Raw genomic sequence first — 23,794 nt, 5'->3', positions numbered from 1 at the left:
CGCAATTCTTGCTGCTCTTTACACTGCCACAGCTCTGGGGCAGAGATGAGGGACCCAGGGACACATCCCTGAAAATGTCCAGGAATGTCTGTCCTCTCGAAGAGGGTGAGGTACTAGGTAGAGCTGGACAGCTTCCCTTCAGGTTGTGGCGCCTATGGTGGCTCTGCCTAGGGTTCTGCGCTTCCTTCCTAGCACCATTGTGGTAGAGTATATGGCAGTGACTCTCCCTGAGGGAAGTCCTTTGTGTGTGTGTGTGTGTGTGTGTGTGTGTGTGTGCACGCGCGCACACGCGCGAGATAGCCCTGCTCCAGAAACAACATAGGTTGGCGGCTTGTAGGTCAGTAGTGCCTTCTGGACCCCTCACGGGGCAGTGGGACAGGGTGTACAGTCAGGTCTTCACCTGTGCCTTCCAAGGTGGGGACTCTCGTAGCAGGAAGGAACAGGGTAGCCACAGCTGCAGTGGGAAGATATCAAGGAGGCAGAGACAAAGCACTTAGCTTTATGGCTTGCCAAGCTGCTATTCAGCTTTGGACAAAACACTGCTCTTCTTTGAGCCTCCTCTGAAAAATGGGAAGGATGGGCTCCTAGCCAGGCTAGCCATCGGGACTGAGTGGCCCCCTTCCCAGGGCATTGGGTCTGAGGCAGTTGACTGGGGAAGCCATCAAGGTCATGGGGAGAGCCCTAAGATGAGGGATAGTGGGACAGTCCTCAGGGGGGCTTCTGACTCAGACAGGCCCCAGCTGTGATGACGGAAGATGTCAGGGGTGGTCAGGCCCCTGGCTGAGGTTCACATTACCCTGGGTGCTGTGTGGTCAGGCAGCTACCCCCCACCCCCTTCTAGGCTCTGTCTCCCACCTGAGTCTGCATAAGAACTCAGCCCTACCTTGATGTCTATAGAAAGATGGTGACTTGCTGTCCCCCGTGTGTGGGACTTGGTCCCCAAACTCACAGCTCAGAACATACTCAGAGTGTCCTAGGAAGTGCTGGCTCAGCCATCCAGTGTTTAAAATCCCAAACTGGCAGTAGGCCAGTGGGGCCTGCCAACTCCTTCCCACCGTTTACACCCACCTGTCCTTCTGTCCCTAGGTCTCAGGTTGATGTCTTGGCTAGCCATGCCTTCAGGGCACCCCGTATCACATAGGTTTTATAGCAAGTGCCATGCTGGGCTTAGGGGGTCTCAGCACCAGTTGGGCTTCAGCCAGCCTCACAGCCTCAGGGGCCCTGACATCTCTGGATGTGGTAGTCTCCATCTCTACTGTGGGAAGCAAAGAGTTGGGCCAGAGGAGCCACCATGGCCCCTGTGCCAGGCCTGGCACACACAGGGTGTCTTCAAAGTGAGAACAAAGCAGGGTGAGACAGACTTCTTGGAGGCAGAGGCACTGTGCTGGGTGTGGAGTCCCATCTGACTGCTAGAGAGGCAGGGTACCCTTCCCAGGGCAAAGCCCTGATCCATTAAGGCCAGGACTTGGCATATTATGTTGGGCCCTGCGTGCCAGGAAAGGTCATGAAGTTTCTAAAGTGACCCCCATGAGGTCACTTTACAAATAAAATGACGGTGACCCCCATGAGGACTCAGTGAACCCGTTAGCCCCCTTGATCCCTTTGCCCATATCTCGAACGTGCCCCTCGGTGGGCGTGGCTTTCCCATCTTCAACCACCCCAAGCTACCCAGGCTTCCTGCTTACCGCATGCTTCTCCCAGACTGCCTTCTTTCTCTCCAGGGTGGGGTCCTGGGATGCCTGGCTGGAATGTCAGCTATGTGGGAAAGTCTTTAGCAGAACCTCTACTCTCTTGCCTGGGAACACCAGGAGCAGCTGAGGGGAGCAGTGGCTAGGAAAGATGGGAGCAAGTGGGGCTCCTCCTGGAGGCGGGGGACTGTCCTCCAGAGACCCAACCATAGACAGACTGTCCCCCTCCTGACAGATGGGTAGACTGAGGCCCAGATTGGTCAGAGAGAGAGTCAGAGACTTAGCAGAACTGGAATCTAGTTTCCACAGCCAAGGAGGCCCTCTTTGGAAGGGTCTAGCCTCAGGTATCCTGACTTTCATCTCAGCCCCCTTGATATTCAACTGGGAAACTGAGGCCCAATCAGACCAGAGAGGGGTTTTGGAGGTGGCTGAATTCCCAAACAGAGTCCTAGAGTTGCCCACCCTCAGCTGTCTCCAGCCCCTGGCTGCCTCTAGAACCTCCTGGGTCTCTCACAGTCTGTTTCCCCTCTGTAAGTTTAGGCTTCAAGGTCCAACCCCAGGAGCTGCTGTGGAGATGGGTAGAACAGGCAGGAAACTGAACTAGGTACATTCTCTTTCAGCACCGTGGCTATGGGTGTAGACTCTGTGTCAGGACATGCTAAAGGGCTAGTCGGATGGCCAGGCTAGACCTGCCCTCTGGTACTCCCTCCAAGGCCTTACCTGGGTCCGGGTACTTACTATTGGGGTGGGGCACCCCCTGTAGTGCCAGCACTCTGAGGTATAAGCAGGAGGATCAGAAGTTCATTGTCATCCTTGGCTACTTTTGAGGTTTTGAGGTTAGCCTGGGCTTTTGAGGTTAGCCTGGGCTACATGAGACCCTGAAAGAGAGAAGAGGCAAAGGAGGGAATAGGGAGGGGAGAAGGGAAAGAAGAAGGGAAGAGGGAGGCAAGGATCGAGGAGGGAGGGGAGAAGGGTCAAGAAACAAAACCCAGCTTTGGAGCTGCACACTCTGCCCATGTTTCTGAGCTGGGGTTACCAGGCAACAGAGGAAAAAGACTGAAAAAGGACCAGAGCAGGGACAGGTAGCCTGAGGGCAGGGGCCTTGGCACCTGCTGTGTTCCACTCTGACCAGTTCTGTTCCACAGACCTGCCAAAAGGACCTGCTGTGCTCAGTCCTGGCCTAGGTGAGCGCTCCTTGGTCAATCTAATCTAATTCAGATTGTAGCTAATGTCTCTGCGTGTGTGGGTGGGGACTCTGATCTGGGGGCTCAGGCCAATCTGCACCGGGAAGACATTCCTATCCCCACTTACCTGGCAAGAACATCGAGGTTCCTCTTGTCCTGGCTCCCAACCAACCTCCCACCCCCACCCTAAGCGTGATCCAGAGCCTGGGAAGAACCCCTGGGCCCCTCAGTGCCTGGAAAAGCCCTGAGCACACCTGCCCACCGGAGGGAGAGCTCAGCGACACCCTCCAGGGGATTTGCTGAGTTACTTCCTGGATGAGTGGACCCAGGCCCGCCTTCCTGGCCGATCATAGATAATTAGAACATTCTTCAAATATTTTGCCGGAGGATGCCCAAGAAGGAAGAATTACAAGGCACCCTGGGCCAGAAGTGTGGGCTGGAGTTATTGGGCAGCTGGGTAGCTGTCTGGGCCAAGGCTGGGGGGCCCAGAGGGAAGGCTTAGACCAGCCTGACCCTACTCTCCAGAATTGGAACTGGGGCAGGAGACCCAGTGACCTTGGTGACCTCGCAATGGTGGGAAATCCTTGCTTTGGGGAGTCAGCAGCAGGCAAAGAGGCAGAGCCTTTGGAGAGGACTGGGGGTCACACACTGAGTCCAAGGGCTCCAAGCTGCCTGTGAGGAGGTGTGCCTGCAGAGGGAGAGCAGATCTGAAAGCCCAGCATAGCAGGAGGGAGAAGAGCGAATGAGGCCTAATCCTGGTGCCACAGGGTACGTAGCATGGAGCAAAGGGACTCATGGTTCCAGCAGCAAATGTCTAGTAGAGGATGACCAAGTCGGTCATCAATGGGAAGAGAGGCCCTTGGCCCTGTGAAGGTTCTATGCCCCAGTGTAAGGGAATGCCAGGGCCAATAAGCAGGAGAGGGTGGGGTGGTGAGCAGGGGAAAAGGGGAAGGAACAGGGGTTTGTTTTTGTTGTTGTTTTTATTTTATTTTATTTTCTTCGGAGGGGAAACTGAGAAAGGACATATCGCATGACATGTAAATAAAGAAAATATCTAAAAAAAAAAGAAAAGAAAAGAAAAGAAGAAAAAAGAAAAGAAAAAAGAAAGTTGTTCAAGAGGCTGCCCCTGCAGTTGGGAGGGCTGAGGAAGGCCCTGAGCTGGGGCAGGGCCTTGAGTGCAGTGTAGACTGAGCTCTGGGCTAGGCCTGGAGCTGAAGCAGGTAAGGGGGCCAGAACGCTAAGGGGCCTGTCCCAGGGAAGGTTTTTGTTGTTGTTGTTGTTGTTTGTTTTGTTGAAAGGGTCCTGCTTTCCAGAGAGGATGGTTCCTGTCTTTCTGTAGGCCAGGATGGGCTCAGTTCCAGTTCTAAACAGTCTCTGTGTTCTGTGACTCCCCTCACATGTTTGTTCCAGCCCAGCAGCCTGGGGGCAGCCTGGTCCCGTGTGGAGAGGGCTCAGGCTAGAGAGAAAAGCCCGGCAGAGATCACTGCTCCTATGGGGCCTGTTTGCTCTTGTGGGTAGAGATTTCAAAGGGAATAGCAGGGTGCAGATGCTTGGCTTTGTGGCCACCTTAGGACACATCTGTAGATTTTGAGGTGGCTGGAGGCTTCCTCTGGGTGGGAGAGACTGCTCCATTGGTCACCTCTGTCACTAGCAATGACACCATTTCTCTCTGGCCATTTAAATGGAAAAGGACCAGGTGAATGACAGGGCTTTCACTGGCCTGTCACCCAGGATGAAGAGAGGGGATCCCATGACTCCCCTGGAGCCATCTCCTGCCCTTCCACTCTGAGGGTACCCTCTGTTTCTCTCAGCTTGGGCATGTGAGCCAGGAGCCTGGTCACTGTCCTGGGAGGGGCCTCTTCTGGGTTTCCGTGGGTCTGAGATTCCTGACGAGAGCCTTCATTTGTTAACCCACTAAGGTGCGGAGGGCAGCAGGCTACAGTCCTGATCTCTGCTTACCTGCCAGCCCAGGGCAGCCAAGCCTCTCTGGGCTTCTGGGGAAAAGAATATCAATTCTTATCACACATTTTCACATTGAGATGTTATGTGGGCCTTGGGCCCAGTCTAGCACACAGTAGGTCTTCTCCAACTCAAGCACCGAAAACACTAGCAGCATGAAGGATTTAGGTTAGATTTCTATTCCTGTCCTGAGGGCAGGCTTTGGAGGGCTTACTTCCTGAAGAAAGCAGGAGTGTCCTCCACACTAAGTAAGGACAGGGCGACCTCAGTCCAGGGCATAAGGAACACCCGTTCACAGCCTTGAATGCCAGCTCTCCAAGGATGTCAGAGAAGGGGACACTTGGAGGACACCCCAGGGTGAAGCCTGACCTGAAGGAGGGATTCGGTCCCCTAGGCATGGCCTCGGCTCATCTGGTGGTTGGTTACTGTACTGGCTGGGGCCCCTCATTTCTCAGACAGAGTGAGTTGGCAAGGTTGGAGGGAGGAAGAGTCTGAGGATGGCCCCTTGGGTTGTCATGGAGACAGCAGTGGGCACTCAGGGGTTGAGGGTTCCACTATAGGCATGGTGCCTTCTTGGTCCCAGGAGGAATGTGGGAGCCAGGAGCTGTGTATGTCCAGTTAATGGAGGACCAGAGTGATCCCAGCCTCAGGCCTAGAGGACAGAGCTGGCCCAACCCGTGAAACGCAACCACACACTAGCTGTGGTCCGAGTGCATGTGCTGCACAAGTCTCTCCTCATCATCTCTGCCATGTGTCCAGAACACTCTCACACTCCTTTTTACCGAGGAGGAAACTGAAGCACAAAGAACTGGGGAAATGTGCTTGTGCCCGCCCCACTCAGCCATGAAGAGGCACGTCCGGGGCGCCCACAGATCATGTCAGCACCACAGTTTGTTGGCCCTAGCCACTGCATTAGAGGCCTGGATATCTACCACTGGACAGTGCCAGAAAGGTTGAGATCTTCTCCTCTGTCCCCCACTCCCTCCTTGAGGCCCCCCAACACACACATCTTAAGTTTTGTTAGGTAGAAAGGTCTTCTCGTTGTCCAGCGAAGTCCTTTTGACCCAGTGCCCAGCCTAAACCCAGAGTTGGGCATCGCAAGACTCAGGTAGGTTCCCCTGGCCTCTGCTGGCCTCTGGTGTGAGCGTGGCAGACTTGTCCACAGCAACTCTGGGCTCTCTTTCAGGACCTTGATCCAGGCAAGAGGTGAAGAAGGTTTGTAGGCTCCCAGTGTGGCCCACTGTTCCTGGCTCTCTGCCCGTGTCCTAGGGCCCCTGAGCAGTTTGAGGGACAAGCCCGGAACAGAATTTTTCCACGGAAAAAGTCAGCCACAAAGGCACACACACCCCTGCCAGGCGTCTCTGCTCACAGGCCCTTCTTGGTCTGGTCACTTGGACACCTGAGCAGGCAGCTGCTGGCTGGGAAGAGGGTTTTCCCACTGTGGGATGAGAGCCGGGGCCCACCTGCAGGGTGGCCTGGTGAGGGTGCCAGGCATACTGTCATCCCACTGCCAAAAACCCCAACAAGGCCCCACATGTCACAAGCCTCCTGCTGGCACCCGCTACTTAGTTTTTAGGATTTTAACCATGTTTCCCACTCGCAGACTCCGCCTTTAGTCCACATCCCTCTCCCAAAGCCTTGGGTTGTCCACAGTCTACCCTGTTCTAGGAACTCGGGATATGATCAGTTGGTGTCTAGGAGTTAGTGTGTGGAGAGTTGCAACTAGATCTTTCTGCCATAAGCCCAGAAGAATGAATGAATGTGTGAATGAATGAATGAATGAATGAATGCTCTTCAGCAAGGAAGTGACTTAGATGGGTTTTGAGGACAACAAAACAAAACCCAAACAGACCTAGTGTGATGGGGGCACTCTCCTACAGCCCCAACTGAAGGAGGCTGAGGCTAGAGGAAGGGTTATTGTGTAAGTTCAAGGTCAGCTTGGGTTACAGAGGAAGACCCTGTCTGAGAGAGAGAGAGACAGACAGACACACACACACACACACACACACACACACATACACACACACACACAGAGAGAGAGAGAGAGAGAGAGAGAGAGAGAGAGAGAGAGAGAGAGAGAAAGAGAGAGAGAATAGAAGAGGAGGAGTCTCCATGGATTAATGGTGTTTCTACCAAGCCTGGCAGCCTGAGTTTGATCTTCAGGACCCATCCAGTGAAAGAAAAGAATGGAATCTCACAAGTTGCCCTCTAACCTTCCACATGTGAGCTATAGCACAACCACGTGGTTACACACACCAAATAAACAATAAATTAAAAAACAAATTATTTGAAAAAAGAAAGAAAGGGGGGCTAATCCACATCTTCACCCATCCCCCACCTCCAAGCCCCCACTCCCCACCTCCCACCCCACCCTACCCCCTACCCCCCACCCCACCCTCCACTCCCTACCTCCCACCTCACCACCTCTCTCTGGGCTTACCAGCTCTACCTGGTTTCCCAGAGCACAGTTCAGCCTCCACCCCTGAGCTCTGGAAGCAGTGCCCTGCTCTGAGTGGGACCAGAGGCCTCCCAAGCCCCCTTTCCCCAGCCTCTCTGAGCACTTACCTCCCAGCACCCCTCCAGAGCACTCATTCCCCCATCCTCTCAGAGCAGAGTCCTTGCAGGGTTGGGGTACAGGGTGACTTCGTAGGGGAGTGTTGAGTACCCTCTGGTGCAAAGGAAGACAAGTTTGCTGTCAGCTTCGGATCGGTGACCATACCTGGTCACTTAGGCTCTGACTCACACCCTGGCAAGGGTGTGTGTGCTGAGGAGGTAGAAGTCCCATCTTGGCAGCACCAACACCCACATTTGGTGAACGCCCACTTCCAGTGGCTCCCTTACATCGAGGTGTATAGAGTCTTGTCAATTGTGGGTTGGTTTTTGTTGTTGTTGTTGTTTTTTGTTTTTTAAATGTGGTTGAGTGGCACATAAAATATAATTTGCTGTTCTGTCCATCTTAAAGCACAAAATGGTGCCATTACGTGTTTTCATAACATTACAGGACCATCAGCCTACAGAGCTCTATAACTCAGATGGGAATTCCACTGTTAGTCCGCAGTCAGTCCCCACCCCATCCTCCTCACGTGTCTGTCTTCTCTCTCTGTGGATTTGCCCATTCTGGATTTTACCTTTAAATGGACTCAGGTAGCACCTGGGATTCCACATCTGTCTTCTTTCTCATGGCATAATCTTTTCGAGTTTTTTCCATACCAGGCCATGAGTGAGTGCTTCATTCCTTTTCATGGCTGAATAATACTCCATGGCATGGGCATACCACATTTTGTTTTCAGCCACTCATCCGTCGACAGAAAATTGGGTTATTTCCATCCTCTGGCTACTGTGAATAGCATTGCTGGGAGCGGTTGTGCAGAAGGTTTTGTTTCGACACCTGTCTTCAATTCTTTTGGATCTATGCCAAGAAATGGAATTTCCGGGCAGCTTTGTGTGTGACTTTTAACTCCCTGCCAAATGCTGCCCACAGGGACTGGGGTGCAGGAGGACTCTGCTCCTCGGCCTCCTCACTGGCACGTGGTGTTTTACAGCTTCTCAGTTTGCTCACAGGGGTCCTGGCGAGTGTGCAGAGGGTTTGCGTTCTTGGAAGAGTGGGTGAGGTTGTACCTCACTGTGCATGCTGCTCGCTTCTCCCGTGTCTCTGGGGGAAACATGGCAAGTCCTTTACAAAAATGGGTTGTTGTCTGGTTGCTGAAATCCAGCCGTGGTTTGTGTGCCTCATGCATTCTATGGGAGGTGGAGAAGGCCCTTCCCCTACACAGCCATTCTCTGGCCCCCGGGGTCAGCTAGGACTTGGCATTTTGGGAGGGTGCATCTACCATTTGGAGGTGGCATAAAGACAGTATCTGCAGGGTACAGAGGGATGAGAGCCGACTCTCAGAACAAATGCTCGCTGTTCCTCTTCTCAAAGCCATGGCTTGTGGAAGGGGGACACACCTGGAAGGGAGAGGAGAGTTTTCCAGAAGGAGCCACAGAGGAGGGACAGCATGTGAGCAGAGGAATCAGTGGCAACTGTCAAGGTGGGTAAGTGAAGACAGAAGGGAAGGATCATCAGAGCCAATCCTGAAGGCTTATATTTTTGGGCAGAGGGCAATGGGGAGCTATGGATGACTATTGAGCAGGGGCTACAGCAGACCTAGTCTCAAAAACAGTGAAAAAACATCTCTGGCTGTGATGAGCTGGGTGGTAGAGGGAGCCATCTGTAGTAGGCCTAAGGGCCACTGTAATGATTTCTTGCTGCCCTCAGTTCATCCTGGGATCTGTTCCCACCTGAAGCTCCCCACAGTTCAGCTTGTTGGTCTGAGTGCTCTCCAGGGCAGACAGTTGAGGCGTGAGGTCCAAGCCTATCAGAGGGACTTGGAAACTAGGAGCGCCCTTGAGATCTAGTACCCAAGTGACAGCTTTGCTGTGGCGGCAGTGCCCCGTGGCGTTCCCATCCATCTCGTTTCCCCAGCTCGGTTTCCGAGGATTCTACTGTTACTTTGGGCTGGATTCCCCGGATTCCAGCCCGCTCCCAGCCCCACCCGCCCAGATGCCCTTCCTCAACGCCAGCCTGGGGCGTGTTTACCCCATTGTGTCATGGGAGACCCAGGGGGGGTCTTGGCCAGATTAGCAGGTAGAACAGGCGGGGCGTGCCACAGAGATTGAGTGTCACAGGGCTGCAGCACAGGCTGGGGGCTCAGGCCACACTGAGACTGCCCAGCTGCTTAGGACTACAGTAGCCTGGAAGAACATAGAGTTTTTAAAGAGCAGTCACAGGCCTAACTGTCAGCTTTGGAGGCCCCTGGCTAGTCCTCTGCATTGCTGTTCTCTTGCTATGTACCCCCTCCTCTGATTGTTATTATTATTATTATTATTATTATTATTATTATTATTATTAATTTTTTATGATTGGTTTCTCTGTGTAATCCTAACTGTCCTGGAATTCAGAGATCCACCTGCCTCTCTGTGCCTCTGGAGTGCTGGGGTTAAAGGCATACGCCACCACCGCCACCACCACCTGACCCCGTCTGCTGTTTTAGACCCAGAGATTTTTTTTGTTGTTTTTGAGACTGAATCTGCTATAGCCTAAGGCTGACTTTAAGGAGATGAGAATGACCTTGTAGTGATTCTCCTGCCTCCACTTTCAGGGTGTTGAGATTACAGGTCTGAGCCACCACATACAGTTTATGTGTTACTAGGCATCAAGCTTAGGGCTTTGTGTACGCGGAAGGCCAGATCTCCACCAAATGAGCCCGATCTCTGGTTGTTAACCTGGGGACTGGCCCGCTGCTTCTCTGTTTTAATGTTCTTTCTCTTGCTTGAACTGAAAGATCAGTACCAATAGCTGTGGAAAACGGTTTAGCAATTCCTCAGGAGGTCAAAGAGTCAGATGACTCAGGAAGTCCATTCTCAGTGGTGGGTGCTTGAACGATTGAAAACAGGGACTCGGACAACGACAGGCATGTGCACTTCATAGCCACAGCTGAGAGGGAGATGCCCGTCCATGAGAAGTGGATCGATAAGTGAGGGCCTGGTGTGCAAATGGAATATTATTCAGCCTTTAAAAGGAACAGGGTGCTGCCACTCAGATAAACTTTGAAAGCGTTTCACTGAGTGCAAGGAATCTGGCTCCAAAGACCACGTGTATGGTAAGATTCCACAGACTGTCCGAGCGCTAGCAGCAGCCCCGTGGGAACAGAGACAGATTAGTGGATGCCAGGGGCTCGGGGAGGAGGGGCTGGGAGTGCCTGCTCGTGGGTACAGAGTTTCCTTTTGGGATGTGGAGAAAAGCTTGGAACTTGATAGAGGCGGAGGCTACAATACCGTGTGTGTGTGCTAAAGGCCACGGGGCTGTACATTTTTAAATGGTTAATGTTATGTTATGTGAATTTCCCCTCATTACAAAAACAAACAACCATGTTGATAATACTCCAAGCTTAGAGTGAACTTGGCAAGAGGCTTCCTCCCTGGGAGTTGCCAGGAGTCATTACAAAGGCAACCACAGTCTTCTGAGCCCAGCCGAGCACACAGTAGGTGCTTATCTCATGTCAGCTCCTGTCTCTTTCCAGTCTATGCATTCATCTAGACGTGAAGGGGCTGGGCTATTATTCCAGGTGTGTGTCTGTGCTTGCACACTGGGGGCAGCAGGCATCTATACCCATTCCCTGAATGTGAAACTTCGGCTCAGAGTGTCTTGTCAAGGTCACACACTGGGTGGGAACTGGAGGAAGTGTCCTTTGGGTTCAGAAGGAGCAGCTAGGGAAGCCCAGTGGTCTGTGAGTCGGGTGTGCCGCTCCAAGACAACTGGGAACTGTGCCAAGGCTGTCAGCTCCCAGGTGGGATGCTGTCTGATTGGAAGGATCTGTGCGTCTGACTCAGGCCTGGGGATCGTGGCTTCTGCAGGTGTGAACTGGTCTGCGGTTCTAACACTTCCAGGGCTTGTGGGGCTCAGTGGAGGAGGTGTCAGGTGCCAGTGGGGGACAGCGGACCGCCTGAGGGGTGCTCAACACCTTTCTTCTCTCTGCCCCCGCAGAGCATTGTCATCCGTGGTGGCCCTGGGAGCCAACATCATCTGCAACAAGATTCCTGGCCTGGCCCCACGGCAGCGTGCCATCTGCCAGAGCCGACCCGATGCGATCATTGTGATCGGGGAGGGGGCGCAGATGGGCATCGATGAGTGCCAGCACCAGTTCCGATTCGGCCGCTGGAACTGCTCCGCCCTGGGCGAGAAGACCGTCTTCGGGCAAGAGCTCCGAGTAGGTAAGGGTGTCTCTGGGCCTGTGGGCTGTGGGGCTGGGTCTCCCACCAGCCAACCCAAGTCTAGGCCAGCCTGTGTGTATGGATGAGTGTCCTAGCTCTGGGCTGTGGGTGTGGGGGCACAGTGACGCATGCAGACAGAAGGAGAGGAAGGGGGTTTGACGCAGCGGATTGGCCTGTTCTGTAGCTTCAAGTACCCAGGTCCCTGCGCCACTTTCTGTGCCCAGGCTCCCATTTGGAAGGGGACCATGAGATGCCACCCGCTCCTTGCTGACTACAGATTCCAGTAGTCAGAACCTGTAGGAGGCTCCCATATGATGGCTCTCACCCTGACAGAAGGGTGCCCTGCGCAGGGGTGGATCTGGGCGATGCAGGGGTGGGATTCCATTTGAAGACAGTGATCAGCTACTAGAACATGTCAAGTGGGTTGGCTACAGAGGGCACAGTCCTTCGGATGCGTGGTGGTGCCTGTCCGCCCTTGAAGCACTGTGTGGGCTACAGGGTGCCTGTTTCACAACATTTCACTAATGAAGGCGAGGGAGGACCCTATTCAGGGCTAGGGAGAGGCTTCAAGGAAATTTCCAGAAAGTATCTGGATCCAAATCCAGATGTGTGACCTTGGCTGTGTCCCTCAGGGCTATTCTGAGCCTTGGTCTCCTCATTGGTAGTGTGAACTCTGAGCCAGTAGGCTCTTGTCTGGGTCTCAGCACCAGAATTTAGTAGGTGCTCAACAAACGCCAGTCTGGAAATCAGTAGGTGCTCAATAAATGCTGTGTGCTACACATGGTCAGGGACATTGACTCTGGTTGTCTCTAGATAAGATGGAAGGACAGTATAAGGCTTTCTGGATGCCTGGCCTTTAGGCCATGGGTCCCCCATATACCAGGGGGCCGCAGCTGCCGCAGGACTCAGTTCAGAGCCTGCTCTACAGGACTGCAAACACCAGCACAGGGCTGGAGTTGGTGCAGAGGAAAACTCCCGAGGGCCCCTTTGTGGTGAGCAGCCTGTGGGTGGCACCTAGTGCGGCCAGGAGCGTGGCACCGCCTCCTCCTCGGGGCTGTGCCACCCAAGTGCAGATCGCTCCCTCCAGGTGCCAGCTGTGGGGGGGGGGAGATGGTTGGGAGGGCAGTAGTGGGCAGAGGGTACCCGCCTTGTGTGGCTTCCCACCCACTTCTGCAGGTGCCATGTGTGGAGGCCTTTGTGGGTACAGAAGTAATGCTGGCCCCACAGTTGTCCCCTTACCTCACAGGGTCCCCTTCTGACCCTTGGGAAATGGCCTTGGGACCGCCAGCAGCCAGGAGGAGCACAGCTCTGTCCTCAGGAAAGACACTGGGGCAGGGCTGGCCTGTGTCTCCCCTCTTCTCCTTGCTCCCTTGGGGACCAGGTTGCTAATGTGGCTGTCATCCGACAGTTTGTACTTCCCACTCTCTGTGCCCCCTACTCTGGAGAGAACCATTCTTGCTTCAGGCGCTTCTCCTAGGGAGAACCTGGCCCTTTGTCCCACCTTGGCAGGCTTCCTCATAACATGGCCCACAACTGTCTGCTCCATGTAGCTTCTTGCCCAAGTCATTGGTGGCCTATGTGTTGCTGATTGTCCCCATTCCCTGGCTTCCATCTTGATTCACCAACTTGAGTCCTTTCCTGCCTCTAGCTGTCTTTTGCCTAGCCCCGGATAAGGTATGCCCTGTCCCCAGGCACCCGGGCCGAACTCTTCCACAGCGCCCTGACAACTCATTGTCCCCTGATGTTCTGAGTCTCACTGGCCTACAGACACCTTGGCTTTTCTGCATGGCTCCCCCTACCCACCTGACCACCTGATGTCATTTCCACTTTCCACCCCTCTACCCTACCCTTTGATCCCTATCAGGGCTGCTTCTCTTTCTGCTCTTCCCCTGGAAGCTGTGAATGCCTCCTGCCCTCCACAGACCCAGTTACCAGGTAGACAGCAGCCACCCTGTGTCCTTTCTCCTCTGTTCTATGGGTAGACATCTGGCCTAGTACAAGGATCTGGGTCTGAATCCCTCACACCTCCTGAATCAGGATGCTGCAGGAGGGGCCTGGCATCTCCACCTTTACCAACTACTGCCACCAAATCTGCCTGAGACTCTGTTTCTAATCCATGGTCAACAATAAAAACCAGCCGTGTTTAATCTTTGCAGGAGTTCTCTACTGCCCTAAGGTACGGGCAAGCCTGGAGTACCTCACCTTGCTTCCCTACCCAGAGCCCCAGCCACATCTGCTTCTCTTCCTGAGCCTAGTTTCTCAATCTGAGAGGCCTCTCCCCTCTGCTATAGCTCTTTATAGCTTATCTGTCTTCCTCTTGGGGAGGGGGGGCTTTCCCACACCCTGAAGCTGGGTCAGCCTGTGCCTGTCCCTACCCCTCCCTGCCCCAGGATGGGCAGGCTTTCTGGAGCCCAGCCTGGGTCTTGCTGCCCTGCTGTAGCCTCCTGTGGCTTCCTGCTGTACTCAAGCAGAGAAGCTCTGGCCACAGGCCCGAGCTGATGGAGCGAGGGCAGGAACCGCAGGGGCTTTGCCTATATGGGAAGGCTCCTTCTCCCTTCTCAGTGGCTGGGAGTCAAAAGCAGCATGCTGACTGTACTGTGTGTGAGCTGGCCACTTTGAGAGGCTTGCCGGATGCCTGGACATGCCCGGAAGCTGGGCTGCGAGCTGGCAGGCAGCCGGGGTGCTCTCATGGGAGCAACCTCTCAAGCGGGGCCAATTAATGATTGTCCCTGAGAGGGACAATGGTCTGGGTGGTGAGACAGCCCCCTTCAGGCCTTGCCTGTGACCTTGGACCAGTCCTAAAACTTGAATGTTGAAGGGAAACCTCCCGAAGACAGCAAAGCCCCCGGGCAAAGTTACACAGCTTCAACACCTTTGCAAGTGCTTGTCTATCTCCAGGAATGGGATGAGCAGTCCTCCCACGATGACCACCACAGTAGCCTTGTCTGGCACTCGGAGAGTGCTAGCGAGTCCGTTCTTTTGAGACCATCAAGGCAGTCTTTAGATGCCCCCCCCCCCGTTGTTGTGATATTCCATGCTTGGCACACTTTAACTCTCTTAGCCTGTCCAGGACTGTTTCCACAAGGCTCCAGGGAGAATGGTGACCTAGAGCTCTTCCAACTGGTCCCTTTGTATACATTATAAGTGCAGCCCAACTCTGTCCTGAGATAGGGGAGGGTCAGAGGTGAGGCATGAGAGTATTCATGTAGGGATACCTGGATATTCCAGGGGAGTCTGCTAGAAAGGTGGGTTCTCTTGTAAGTGCAGGAGCTGCCGACAGACAGTCACCACAGTAAAGCCAGGACTTTCAGCAGGGTCTTCCTCAGAGGGGAATCCGGGGAAGGAGACCCAGAGAACAGAATGTGCCAAGGCCCTGGTCAGGAAGCAGAAAGGGTTCTTCTTGAAGGGCAGGTGCGTTGTGCGGCAAGCTGAGGGCATCAGTGAGGGAGAACTGAGGCTGGAGGGCGGGGAAAGACGCTGATGTATGGGCATGAGCCTTCAAAGAGGTCAGAGCACCTAGAAGAATGTGAGCAGACAGGGTCTTCCCTTGAGCTTGCATGGACCCCAATTCTTCCTGAGTCTGGAGCCTCTGACCCACTAACCTGGCCTGGACTGTGGTGTGCACAGTCCTTAGCTCCATAACGCCAAGTTCTGCCCATCATGTGCTGGTCTCAGACATGACCAGGCATAAGGGCTGCCCCTAATCTGAGCTCACGTGAGCAGACCAAGGCTGACTCCTACCGACATTTTGCGTAAGCTTTTGTTATGGGGACAGCATCCCTGTAACTAGGTCCCTAAGTGTTACAGCAGGGGGGGCAGCTGAGGGCCTCCCACCCCCAGGGAGTGGGCGATTGATCAGTTTTAGGTCATCTGAGAATCAAGGGCCTTTGGGGAAAGAGGGTGGCTCCTCATCACATGTTCTTGCTGCCCTGTGGGGCATGGGGCATTGTCCTCAGAAGAACCCTGGCTGCCCTAACTTCTCCATGGCAGTAGACATCTGCTAACAGGTGTACTTCCACTGAATACAGAAGTATAAGACACCTCAGGGCAGTGTGAAGGACAGAGCCTGCCATTATTAACTCCTGTGGTGGGTCATCTTTCTAACACTGAATACCTGCTATGTTCTGCCCAGGGCTCTGGTGAGTGATGGATGGGCTGGAAGGTGGCAGTCCCAGAGGGACCCTAGCCTTGAGGTTTTCATACTTTTGGTCTAAGCATCTTGTATTACTGTCCCATAGATCTTGTCACCAGGGCCGGTCACCAGCAGAACAGACATTCCTTATGTGTAGGGTCCCAGTGTCCAGGACTCTAGGGACTATCGGGAGTTTGGAAGTCAGTTGCTGGCCTAGGATGCAATGACACCCCAGGCTACTGCCTGGACTCCATCCATCCTCCAGTTCACAGATGGGAGAGCTGCACCCAGGAGACCACTCTGTCACTGTCACTGAGCTCTGCAGCCTCAAGTAGATGGGTGTGGTGGACTGGGCCATCCTTCAGCCCCTCAGAGGCTGCCTGGAACTTGTCTAGAGCTGGAATTTTCACCTTGTGGGCAGGCCCTGTCAGGGGTATCGTCAGGGTGAGGCCTGGAAAGGGGAGATCTTTCCTGGGCCAGTGGTCTAACTCACCCCAGTGACCTGAGTATAGTTTTGTATCCTTGGGGCCTCAGGTTTTCCCTCGTATGCCGGAAGGGGCTGAGGCTAAGCCCCCACTTCTCTCAGAGGTGATTTTGTCAGCAGCCCCGAGGGAGGGAGAAATGGAAAGTGGCTAACCCTTATCCCAAGGCACCATGGGTGAGAGGGTATGGCTGCCCAAGGTCCTTCTGCTTTCTCTCAGTATCTCTACAGGATCCATAGAGACACAGACCCCAGGACCCTGACCTTCTGTCCCCTTGTCATCTAGCCAGGTCTTGTCCTCAGGGCCCAGTGCCCCCATTGGGGCACTATCTACAGGGCTGCACAGCAGCATGTGTGGGCCACCCTGGGTCGGAACAAAAGCCTGGGGCGCAGGCAGGCCTGCATGTTCGGACCTGGCAGGCCTTTCCCTGGTGCTCTGTTTATGACAACGGCAGTGAGGAGCTTAGAGTGGAGACACTGACTCAGCCAAGCCGGGTGCGGCCGGGTGGGGTGGGAGCCAGAGGGGACAGAGGGACACAGAGAGATAGAGAAGAACAGATAGGCACATAGAAACACACACACATATGCATGCACACACACACACATGCACACACAGTCATGGGACTACACAACTACATCTGTATGTGCTCACAGATGTATGTATGTGCAAACGCACTCACAGACTCACACACAAGTATACACCCACTTACACATGTATGCATGCTCATGAGCTTAGTATATATCTGATATGTTTGTGTGCATATATGCAAATGTGCATGTACACACACATACACACACTCACACATATGCACATACTCATACTCACCTATACACAGGCACACACACACACACACACACACACACACACACACACACACACACACACACACCTTCCTCACTCACACATGGGATCCACAGCACCTCTGCAGGCCCAGGGTCAGATCTACTCTGAGAGGGCTGGCTTTTGCAGCACATACAGTATGGCACCTGAGTCACCTGTGGTACTCGAGCCCTGGCACATGTGTTACTGCCCCTGCATTACTTTACTATCAGAGGCTTCAAGGGGCGTTTGGTATCACCACTGGGGCAGAAGTAAGCACAGGTTCAAGGCAGCCTGCCTAACTTGCACTGGGCAGAGCCTGGAGATTGCCATGGGGTCAGTGGTATGTTGGCCCACCTCACTGTCCTGTCTCCAGCCAGCCCCCTGCTACACACAGATGCCCCCAGCCCCGAGCTCTGTGTGCTAGGGTGCAGGCTTGAGATTTCGCTTAGGCAGAGTTTACACCTAGACCCTGGGGACTTAAGCCCACGCTGGAGCTGAGTGGCCAGGCTGGGTGGGGTACGGGCAGCCATAAGGGTCATACCAGACACTGCTCTGATTCCCTAGCCTTCCCCTTCCCAACTTCTGTGACCAGTAGCCACTCAGAACCCTGTTCAGACTGAGGTCTCTCTGGATGTAAGCACTACATCCATTGATTGGCCAGGGACATCAGGAGCCACCACGGGTCCAGGGATGCCCTGATCTCTGTAAGTCTCCATTTCTCAGTTATAGAGAAGTATAGACTGATCCTGTTGGAGACAGCATACTCCCTGCTCAGTTTAGACTTATGAGGCTGCTGGAGACCGGGTAGGCTGGGGTTGGGGGGGGGGGATTGTGGCTAAGCAGGGAGATCACCATCCATGTCCCACTGCTCAGGCATCTGTCTTGTGTGTGTGCCTGCCTACCGCAGCCTAGGAAGCTTTCTAGAAGATAGCAGAAGAGTACTGCTACCCCCTTTTGAAAGAGATTCTAAAGGGGACCCATTACACCTAGGAACCCTGAGTCTTAAGAGTGAAAGGCCTGGCAGGGTCACATGGCGCAGGGCTGGTGGTCTCTGGGGTTGGCTTTGGTGGTGCTGGTGCTGGCACAGCAGGGCTGTCTTGGGACTAAGCCTGTGTACCAATCGTCACTCTTTCCCTTCCTGTCTCCAAGCCCCCTGTGTACTCACAGCTAAGGTTTCCTTTGATTCCAAGGTTCATCTCCCCCTTCCTGATGTCCTCCACCAGTGGCTCCCACACCACATAGGAGGCCTTCTGGAGTCTTCTAGCCCCCTCACCCCCTGCTGGTCCTATTGGCTCACCCACAGGCACCCTTGCACCTGCCTCTCCTTGCTGCCTCCAAACCCCTACAGTCGCCCAGAGGGTTCCATTCAGCTGAGATCAGAGCCACGCCTCCAAGGATGCCCTGTCTTCTCAGAGGAAAGCCTGAAATCTCCCTGATTTTCTTCCAAGAACAATACTGTGGAGCCCCTGAGAACTGTCACTGCTCTCCCGGGATAAACTTGGGGTGCTCAATTCATTTCTCCTCAGGACTTTGGCACTGATGGTCCACCTGCCTGAAGCACCATTCCTCGGGCCTTCGCTTGTCTTTTCTTTCCTACCACTTAGGACTTCTCTCCAGCTTCATTCCCTGCCTGTCTCGCCCCAGTCCCTCCACTGCCCTCCAGCTGACCCCTGCACAGTCCGACTGCTGCCCTCTGCCTCGCAGCCCCACCTAACCTGTTTGCCCTGAGTCAGCATTCCCCCCCAAGCCCCCATGCTTAGCCTTCTGAAAGATGGGGCACCTATAGATGTCTCCTCAGGACCCTGGGTGGTCTGGCCAGGAGCAGGGCTGTTCTTGGTGGTGTGGGACAAACAGGCTTTGACATAGTCTGTGATGGAGGGAGGTGGGACTGACAAAGGTATATGAAGTCCTTGGTCTGAGGCAGGAGGTGGAGTGTACAGTTCTTCCAGTCTGGCCCTTAGGCCTCAGGGGCAGTGAAACTCAGGTGTCCCTTAGTCAGACTCCAGCTCAGTGGATCACATGATGTGTACCCTAGGGCTAGACACCATCTTGGCTTCTTCTCAGCTTCAAGTCTTTATGGAGAGCTGAGGACCTAGCTGGGGCTGACGGAGTCCCATGAGGACTCACGCTGAGAAAGACGGATGTGTGGAACCCTTCAGACCATCAAATGTGGTGCTTCTGTAACAGGCTGTAGCCAGCCAAACAGCTCTGTGGGTAGTGCACACACAGGTCTGAAGTCTCCACAGTGTGGCCATCATCACTACTGATCTTAGACATTTTCTCAGCCCCAGAAGAGACTCTGTGCCTTGAGTTATATATCCCATGCTCCTGTCCTCAGCAATGCCAGTTTACTTGCTCTCTGCGGACTGGCTAGCTGTAGATACTCCCGTAAATGGGAGCCTGCAAGGTGGGACCTTTCTGTCTGGCTTCATTCACCACATACCATGTTTCCAGGGCCCAGGGTTTTATGTTAGTGTTGCTTCTCTTTGAAGACAGAGTAATAATCCATTGTACAGGTAGGCCACATTTCCTTTCCTTTCCTTCTTCTTTTTTTTAATGTGTAAAGCCTGGCGTAGTGGAACACATTTTTAACATTTTTAATCCCAGCACTTAGGAGGCAGAGGCAGGTAGATCTTTGTGAGTTTCAGGCCAGCCTTGTCTACAGTGTGAGTTCCAGGTCACCCAGAGCTACATAGTGAGCTCCTGTCTCAAAAAAAAAAAAATTGTGTGTGTGTGTGTGTGTGTGTGTGTGTGTGTGTGTGAATGTGTATGAGTGTGTGTGTGTGGGTGTGTATGTGTGTGTATATGTATGCTTGTGTATGTGTGTGTATATGTATGTTTGTGTATGTGTGTGTGTATGTGTGTGTATATGTATGTTTGTGTATGTGTGTGTATGTGTGTTTATGTATGTTTGTGTATATGTGTGTGTAAGTGTGTGTGCATGTGTGTGTGACTGTGTGTGTATGTGTGTGTGAGTGTATGTATGTGTGTGGGTGTGAGTGTGTGTGTATGAGTGTGTGACTGTGTATGTGTGTGTGTATGTGTGTGTGAGTGTATGTATATGTGTGTGTGACTGTGTGTGTATGTGTGAGTGACTGTGTGTGTGAGTGTGTGTGTATGTGTGTGTGAGTGTATGTGTATGTGTGTGTGACTGTGTGTGTATGTGTTGGTGTGTGTGTATGTGTGTGTGAGGGTATGTGTATGTGAGTGTGTCTGTGTGTGTACTTGAGTACAGATATCCAGGGAGGCCAGAGGTGTTGATCCCCTGGTGCTAGAGTTGCAGGCAGTTGTACCACCCAACATGCATCCTCTGCAAGCGCAGTCAGTATTCTCCAAGCCATCTCTCCAGCCCCAGCGTACCACATTTTCTGCACCCACCCTTGACACATCCTTAGGCTGCTCCCACCTTGAGCTGCTATGGACATTTGTGTGTGGGATTCTGTGGGCGTGGCTTCGTTCCCTACTCATTCCTAGCAGTGCTTTGATGGCCACCGTCCTAGTGGGTATGAGCTGCTCCTTGCTCTGATCTAGGTTTGCTGATGACACTGGGCACTAAGTATCTTCTCATGTGTCCACTGGCCATTTTCATACTCTTTTTGAGAAACGTCTTTTAAGAGTATTTGTCTACATACTCCCTTTCTGGTGCCTTTTTAATTTTTATTTTCCAATCCTGGGAATGAAGCCTGAGGTCTCCTGCATGCTAGCAAGTGCTCTGCCACTGGGCCATGCCCACTGCCCCTTCTTTGCCCATTTTTAATTGGTTGGTTGCTTTTTTATTATTGACTTGAAGACAATACTGTTTTTAAAGAGGAGCAGCAAGGTCACACAGAGGTCACACAGGCACCCGCCTTCCCACACATTCCCAAGTGCTGAGTTCAAACAGAATATCGTGCATACCCAAGTACATGAGTGTGGACACATGACACACACACACCACGTGGGGTTGCTTAAGCATGTGCCTACCACAGAGACCCTGTAGGTATGAAGCTTAGGGAAACCTGTCTGGGAGGGGTCTGTGTGTGGCCACAGAGACATAGGAAGGCCCCTTGGCTGGGCCAGCATCACCCAAGTAGCCAATTTTAGGATCTGGACTTCTAGAGGGACTCCAGGCCCTGGGTGACGTCTGACTTTCAGTGACTTTGGCCTGGGAGCCCAGTCCCCACCATGTCCTGAGTATTGGGCAGTACGCTGTCCTTCTCTGGGCCTCAGTCCATCTCCTTGCTTAAGGTACTCGAGGGCCTCCCCAGAGCCCTTCTGAGAGAAAGCCAAGGGCTTTTGTAGCATAGCCTCCCCAGTGTAGCCCATGGGGTCACTGTGAGCTCTATTCTGGCATTTATAACATTCTAAAAATAGTGCATGGCCCATGGAGATGCCAGGAAGTGGCAGGTGGCTTGAGTGATAGATAGGTCTGGGGGTAGGTTTACCTCAGCTCTGCCCTGAGGCCAGGGGACCTGCCCAGTGGGGTTCTCTGGGGGTCAGTGTGAGGGGACACCAGGCAGCTGAGAGTCAGCTCTAGGGTCACACTGTAGGCGTGTGATAGGCAGGGGCTGCGTGAATTGTTTATGAGCCCAGCCTGCGTCACCTGGGTGGCGGCAAGTGTGAGTAACCTAAGGGGAACACTGAACTGGACAGTCGTCCTGGGGCTGGGCTAGCCTCTGCTTTGCACCTACGGTTCACCTACATGGCGTTGGTCTCAGAGGCTGCTCCCCTGATAGGCCTACTTAGGGTGAAGACAGAGGAGACTGCTGGGCAGTGCTGGAAGTACCAGTCCTGGAGGGGGGTGTTCTCAGCCAGCCTCACTGGACCCTGAGAAGTGCCTGGCCATCCTATGGTTCCTCTACTAGCCTTAAACCTCCTCTCCCTGTTGTTGATAGGGGTGGTGGCACTGGTTCTGTTTAGAGCCAGCTCCAGGACGAGGGGCAGGGGAGTGTTCTGTTTCCACAAGGCAAGTGGGAGACATGGGCGTCTAGAGGGGTTGTGGTTTGCCCACCCACCCCCAGCCTGGGGCAACTTCAAGCCCAGTGTTCCTCTGCTTTCACTGCTCCCAGCCTCTCTGCAGGCCCTCTCTGCTTTTCCCTTTTATTGGGCCAGAACCCCTCAGTTAAATGGGTGCTTGCTCTGATGTCTCCAAATGCCATAGGTGGGGGTGGGGGCGGAAATCTAAATCATCCAGGTTCCCCAAGGACCGGCAAGATTCAGAAACCCGCTGGGTGGTGGTGGCGCACACCTTTAAGCCCAGCACTCGGGAGGCAGAGGCAGGCAGATTTCTGAGTTCGAGGCCAGTCTGGTCTACAGAGTGAATTCCAGGACAGCCAGGGCTACACAGAGAAACCCTGTCTCGAAAAGCAAACAAACAAGACTCAGAAACCTATCCAAGGACTCTGGAAAGCTAGAGATAAGGGGTGGCCTCTATAAGCTCTCCTCACCCATCTCTGGTGTTTTGTAGGGAGGCTGGAGGCTCCATTGCTCAATGGTGCAGACCTGGGTAGAAATAGTCTCCCACCCCTAAGGACCCCTAGGTCTCTGTGAGCCAGGTATCCTCTCAGGACAGTTAGCGGTCACACAAACCATGCGTGCCAGCCCTCATTCACTTGATCCCTCTCCTTGCCATCAAATCACCCGAGCCCAGGCAGCAGCCACTGTCTGGAGCAAATTGTTTACCATCAGGAAGCTCAGTCTTCCCATCTAGGAAATGTGTCCAATTAAAATGGCCCATTCTTAGGAATGTTGGAAAGATAACAGTAAAATAAGATAACCGGATCCACCCACACCTGAGGACATAGACGGGGGCCCGTGGATGTAGGATGCATGAGAAAACCGACCCGAAAGTTGCCCAGAGGAAGCTCTGCCTACCTCCAGGATCCACTCTGGGACAGGGCTAGCATCCCAGCTGCATCCAGAGCCTTTGACTTGGGGATGTTGACAGCCACCAAAGGCAGAGTTGCCAGTGTTGCCAGGCAGGAGGCAGGGAGCCGTGGGTTCCTCTCTTTCCATAGAGTTCCTACCACCCTGGCCATGTTAAGTTACGGCTCATGGTGGGAGAGGATAGGCTGTCAGACTTTGGGGGCCAGGGCGAGGCCCTGGAATCCATCTCAGAGATCTTGGGAGCCATCAGTGGTTGTTGAACTATGTCTGTGAGCTCAGGCTGTCTGCGTCTGAAAAGGATGAGTTTTCTGAGTCACTTCTCCCTTGTTCTCTCCTGGAGGGAGCAGGCTAGAGCCTTGGGCAGCCCCAGCCAAGGCTCCAGGAGGTTATGGGGAAGCCTAGACTCACTCCTCCCTCCATACTCAACACCTGAGCATGCTATAGCCTGGGGTGAGTTACCAAGCCCAGTGAGCCAGCATCCAGGGCTTGTTCAAGAGAACACTTACAGCCTGCCAGTTGCAGGGACCCTCAGCCCATGACCCACACTCAGCCCTCTTGTTTGACCTCCTGTGGGTGTTCTTCTCCACAAACTACCACTTGCCTCTTGGTCCCCTTTCACTGTCTCTATGACAACAGACGGAGGGCTTGGCTCATTAAAACCAAATTAAAAAAAAATAAATAAATAAAACGGCCCTAGCAGGAGTGGCAGCCTGATGAGTCACTGCTGAGTCAGAGCAAGCATGGGCAGCAGAAGCAGGTGAGAGCTGAGGCCTAGGGGACACACTCAGGATACCCTGGGTTGTCCTGAAACACACCTGCCAGTCTGCTTGCCTGGGGCTTCAAGATAGGTTTCCTGGTCAGACTGAAAGAGGTTGAAGAGTGTCCCGTAGCTGCCTTGGCCTGGGTGGG

General features: G+C 53.6%; 1 protein-coding gene across 2 annotated transcripts in view; it reads left to right on the top strand.

The window, feature by feature from the left end:
* The window catches only part of Wnt7b (Wnt family member 7B), a 45,843-nt gene that overhangs the window by 11,407 nt on the left and 10,642 nt on the right, over nucleotides 1-23,794 (top strand). For both annotated transcript variants that reach the window (XM_031351804.1, XM_031351795.1), the window contains exon 2: nucleotides 11,358-11,584. In XM_031351804.1, coding sequence (XP_031207664.1) covers nucleotides 11,358-11,584 — 227 coding nt within the window. The remainder of the gene's footprint in view (nucleotides 1-11,357; nucleotides 11,585-23,794) is intronic.

This window comes from Mastomys coucha, unplaced genomic scaffold (genome assembly GCF_008632895.1).
Source record: "Mastomys coucha isolate ucsf_1 unplaced genomic scaffold, UCSF_Mcou_1 pScaffold11, whole genome shotgun sequence".
Taxonomy (NCBI): Eukaryota; Metazoa; Chordata; class Mammalia; order Rodentia; family Muridae; genus Mastomys; species Mastomys coucha.
Note: the sequence above shows the minus strand (reverse complement) of the source record. Positions and strands in the feature narration are given on the sequence as shown.